The 5,483-nt window shown below is 35.5% G+C and overlaps 1 protein-coding gene across 1 annotated transcript; it reads right to left on the reverse strand.

Moving 5' to 3' along the window:
• Positions 1-2,642: 2,642 nt before the first annotated feature.
• On the reverse strand, positions 2,643-3,902 carry LOC116173533. Its single transcript, XM_031491048.1, has one exon. The coding sequence runs from the start codon at positions 3,900-3,902 to the stop codon at positions 2,643-2,645; it is 1,260 nt and encodes a 419-aa protein (XP_031346908.1).
• Positions 3,903-5,483: the final 1,581 nt, after the last annotated feature.

A 5,483-nucleotide genomic window follows, 5' to 3' on the forward strand; every position in this document is an offset into this window, starting at 1 on the left:
TTTCAAAATTTGGTTTTGCGCATGCGCAGTGCCAACTTTTTTATCTATGGAACTATTTAAGTGAAATTTGATACTTAGGCTCTTGGAACAAAGGAAAATCTAACATTAGTTTTAAAATTTAGGTTTGCGCATGCGCAGTTCCAACTTTCTTATTTAGAAAAGCATTGAAATGAAATTCTTCTCATAAACTGAAATTGAAGTAGCACGTCAAAAATGGATTGCCCATGTGCAACGCTATCTTTCATATTTGTGGCCGGATTTTTACGATTTTAACAGAAGTTGCATCTTACAAATGGGAAATGAATGCAAGTGGAAATGCGCTTTATGTAAATCGTTTACGATTACTTTTTAACTTGTTGAAATTGTCTGAAAAAATGCTTAGTATGTATTAGAGTACTCAAATAATAATCGTCGAAGAAAAATTTCTATGACTCAAGAACAAAATGGCACAAAATGAGCACAGACGCTTTTGGAAGAGATTCGATAATAGCAAATTAGCAATGAAATCGATATTTGATTGAATTTATAACTTTGCAAGGTGCAGACCAATTTGACTGAATAAATGTGGTACCAATGTCTCCTATAATAATCCTAAAAGCTGGAAACGATTGGAAACAAAAGAGCTTTTGTGCAAACATCGTTTTAATTCAATAATTACCTAAACAGATAGAAGGAAATTTTCATACTTCATACCAATCCTACATGTTAGTTTTATCTTAGGTTTCTCGTAACAAAGTATGTACCTACCTACCTACAGATGTACGTAACTGTTTCAAAGTACGATGAAGAAGGTATGAGGCAGTTATTGCCTCCCAAATCCAATAAATATGTCAAAATTACAACAAAATATAGTGCAAAAACATTCTGGTACTTTTGAATATAAGCACTTTAACCACTTTTAATTCCTCAGACAGTAAACACGTTACAAAAAAATATGTTGGATCGTGGGCGAAGATCAATTGTTTTTGCTCACAATAACGCAAAATTCTCAATTAGGGAACTGCCACACTTCAATAATAATGTTCATAATATTTAAACAGTCTCTTCACGTTTTATTTACGGAAAACACACCGTACGTGTCGTGTGGGTCTTTAAGTTACTTACCAAACTTGCTACAGATTATAATCGAATTTGACATAACAGCTTGCGGTCCGAAATTTCGGTGTATATCAAATTACAAGTAAATTTTAATAATTGCAGTTGTACGTTCATAAAATGAGTAGTTTATTGTTTAAAATACGAGTAACATCGAACAGTACCTAAATAAACATGCCATAAGTTTAAATTTACCAACCCACGTACGCTCATCGGGTATTTAAATTTGCATTTTTTGCATAAAATTAGTGAGACGCGTATATTCAAATTATGGTAACATTTTATGGACTTTTAGCATGAATAGGTTGTGATACCCATTTTTACATTATAAATTTCGGTATTAATTATTCATCGATGCGATATTGTAATATGAACTCTTGTAGATGCAGCCTATTAACGCCCACAAATGAAGACTAAAAATGAGGGTAACTTTCCTCGGTCTCATGTAACGTGATTAGTATGAATTAATTAAAGCTACATTTAGTATAACATGATACACTGTATATTAATTGATTCTTACGCAATGAGCGGCTCCTTTTACGTTAGTTTTGAATCTCTAGAAAATCGGTAACATGAATTTTGCCATCATTGTCAAACGCTATCCATTTATTAGACATTCACATTGGGATAAGGATCCGTATAACTTATAACGAGCCGAGGCACATAACAAAATATGACAAGAAGTGTTTAATATTTTTATGTAACTAAATAAGCTGAATGTTAATATGCAACCACCATGAATAAATGTATATAATTCATTATGTAAAAGGACGTTAATTATAGCAATAATGTGGTTAATGACATTCGCTGCCTGTCGCATATACCCAGTTGACACACGCTACAGAGAAAACAGTCGCTAAAGTAAAATACTGTGACATCCTCATTTACATTAGATAGACATAAACGTACACACGCAGCTGAAAATTATGAAGCTTACAGATACTTTACTCAAAATACGGACGCTTTAGTACGTGAGATGAGATTAGTTATAAATGAAATAAACAGTAGGTACCTGCCTCGAGTTGAAATGTGGTAGCCTCTTTAAATATTTAAGGACACGTGGCACTCGGTAGCTTGGAGCGTCTATCGCAGTAGTAGATCTCGGACCATATATGAAAAGTGGACTTTTAGTATGCAATTTGCATATAGTATTATCTTGATAAAAACTAAGGCTATATGTTTGACAAAATCCCTTCATCAGGTACTTATATTTAGTTATTTATTTATTATCCCTCTCTTGTTCTGGGCCCTCAACATGTATGCGCCAATCGTCATAAATGTAAAAAACAATTACAATGTGTTAGCGCAACAAGAATAATGATTGGTAATGTGCTGTAAAATGTTTGCTGCCCAACATGTAGAATTTATAATAATTGATGAACAAGCAAACGATATCAATTATAGTTGGGTGCGGCACCTACCTTAAGATTAGGAGATGTTGAAAAATGGGGCCCCAGTCATCATGAGAATTGAATTGTTTTTGAATTTCAAGGGCGTCAGCAAGCGAAGTGCTGCCTGCGAGAATATCGTCAATATAAATGTGATTCTTAATTATGTTGGATGCCAAAGGATAAGTTTCCGTTTCTCTCTCTGCCAATTCGTTTAGGGTTCTTATTGCAAGGTAAGGTGACGATGATATTCCGAATGACGGTTAGTAATGTATCGTTTAAGGATAGTCCCTTCGGGCTTTTTGCAGACGCATCACAAACAACGCGTAACTTTGTTGTTGTGTTTTCTGATTTTAATACTCCATGGTGGGGGAGATAATAACACAAAGCTGACGAACTCTTGGTTAGATCCACTACCGACATGTAACCATTTTTAAGGTAATCTCGCATAAATGAAGAGTAAGCGTTATACGAGTCAAGATTTTTAAGTAAACGAGTTTCCAAAAGTAAAAATCTTCGATGAGCCAAAGGGAAGGTATTTCCTAAATCAGGTTCAGAATTTTTGAACGGAAGAGTAACCATAAACCGACCTTCTCGAGTACGAGACACGGTTTCCCGATAAATTAGTTCGCACTGTGCGTCCTCGGAAGAATAGGGTAATTTAGAGGAAATCTCACCTACTTCCCAGAATTTATGTAAAGTCTCAGGTAGAGTGGCTTCATTAATATAAGTGCAATAAGTTTCTACCCTTTTAGTGGTCTCACGAGAACTATGAATTTTCCCCAGCAAAACCCACCCGAAAACGGTATTCAAAGCCGTGGGTTCGCCCTGTTTGCCAATTATCCGGCCTTCTTTAAGAACGTGAGCAAAAACTTCTGCTCCGATGAGCAAATCAATTGATTTATCAGCGTGGAAATTACCATCTGCCAATTCCAAATTATCTAAGTGTTTCCAATTTTGAGCATTGATGTTAAAAGTCGGTAAATCCTGACATAATTTTGAAATAACGATCGCGTCAAACGAAAAAATAGGTCCAGTAGCCTTATGGGGTTGGATAGCACATGCCGCGACACCCTTGGCAGAAATAGAGTGCATCTGATTTAATCCAAAAATCGCAGTAGTTAAGGATCGTTTAGTTAAACAAAGACGATGAGCACATTTTTCGTTAATAAAATTTGCCTGATTAGCAGAATCCAACAATACTCTAATAGCATGACTATTGCCCTTAGCGTCAAAAATATCTACGATAGCGGTTGCTAATAGAACAACAGTTTCAAGTCCCAAAGTGCTGGTTAAAGTAGTGGTAGCACTACTGGTCGATACACCAGACGGAGTAGCAGCTGGAAGTTCTGAAAACGAGGAGTCAACTGCTTCCACACTTGAATCAGTTGAGGTTCTTTTAACGTGAAGAAGAGACATCGCACTCCACAGTCCCCATACACCTTATTTTCGCCATTCGATACATAAAGCAAAGATTCCATGGCGAATATTCCGAGACCGAAAGGGGAAGTTTCAGAGAGCGAATATTCCAACGAGAAGAGCTTTTCTAGGGCGAATAGGAATATGCTCGAAATGAATTTGCTTCGGAGCGTCATTTAGTGGACGCCAGAACCGCACTTCCGCATTATTTTTGTTATGTAAAACTCAGTACACGCATTTTCGCAATAATTGGATGAACTATTTTATTCCAGCTCACATCCAATCGATTCATACGCCATAATAAAGCGAACCTATTACAAAGCAATCAAATTCCAGTAGTTTCCAATTTACCTACTTCTTTTATTAGATCTACACGTAAATTAACTACTCTTCCACGGTTTACTGCAAAAAAAAGGTTTGGGATTAACTTGTTTAAAACTTTCTTGAATTTTTACTAAAAGTCGAGCCTATGCAACACAGGAAATCTGGGATAATTATTCCCACAACCGCCATTTACTGCCAGAAAATGTTCTTTTGTTCTCGATAATTGAATTTGTAGACGATTGTTAAATTTCACCATCTACTCGCTTTTATATTTCCCGAGCCCTACTTCTACAAGCGCTAATTTAAGTTCGGTCCATTTTATAAATATAATGCCGCCCTGATGTGTTTAATCTCGTTTGATGATTATATTTATAAATGGAAATCTGCGCCCAATGAAGCCTACCGTCCGTGAGCATTTTCCACGTAATAAATCTAGTAGATTAATACCACAAAATTAAGAAAGTATACGCCCGCAATGTATTTTGAGTAAATCTCGACTAATTGATTAACTATTTTTATGATTTTTATATAACGCAGATGAGTATTTATTCGTTGTCGTACATGATTTCGCTTTTAGGCCTGGGAAAGTAAAGTCTTATGTGTCGCCTGGAATGTCGGCACTTAATGATGATGTATGTCTCAGTAAAACAATATCCCAACCCAACCCTTCTAAGCTAAAGACAAAATATTTCATGTCTCCAACTTCACTAATTAGGTAAATATCTAGTGTATTTCTGTGACATTGTTGTAGTAAAATTCCTCCCCTACTTTATCCCTTAGAGGTAAATTAGACATAATTATGTGCCGTATCTATCATTAAAAATGTGACAAAGCCATCCAACAGTTTATAACTAAATATGGAACCATTTAGTTTTCAGTTTTCTCTTCAGTTTACACCACCAACTTCTCTTTCCAACGTTCTACCCCAAAAAAAAAACGATTGCTTGATTCAAATAATAAAGGTCTCCATATATGAAAGTAGGAGATATCCAACAGTGTGGGTTGTTTTAAATAAAGAGCTAGTAGTTTTGGTATTCGGTACAAACTGTACAATTTAATATTGTTTTGCTTAGTAATTTATACATTACGTGGAATTTCAGGATAAAGCAACATATAATCTTTTATTCGACCTCTAAAATCATGGAACGCCCAAAATCGATAGCGGCCAATTTGGAATGAAAAAGGAATCGCTGACACCTCTACATATCAGTGTTTTAATTAACTTTCGCTTTGAAAGTGTTGAATGTTTTACTTTTT

Source organism: Photinus pyralis, unplaced genomic scaffold (genome assembly GCF_008802855.1).
Source record: "Photinus pyralis isolate 1611_PpyrPB1 unplaced genomic scaffold, Ppyr1.3 Ppyr1.4_LG6, whole genome shotgun sequence".
Classification (NCBI taxonomy): domain Eukaryota; kingdom Metazoa; phylum Arthropoda; class Insecta; order Coleoptera; family Lampyridae; genus Photinus; species Photinus pyralis.

Bases quoted from the DNA above. Each gene is read 5' to 3' on its own strand.
- LOC116173533 (XM_031491048.1), bottom strand. From the start codon at position 3,902: ATGTCTCTTCTTCACGTTAAAAGAACCTCAACTGATTCAAGTGTGGAA.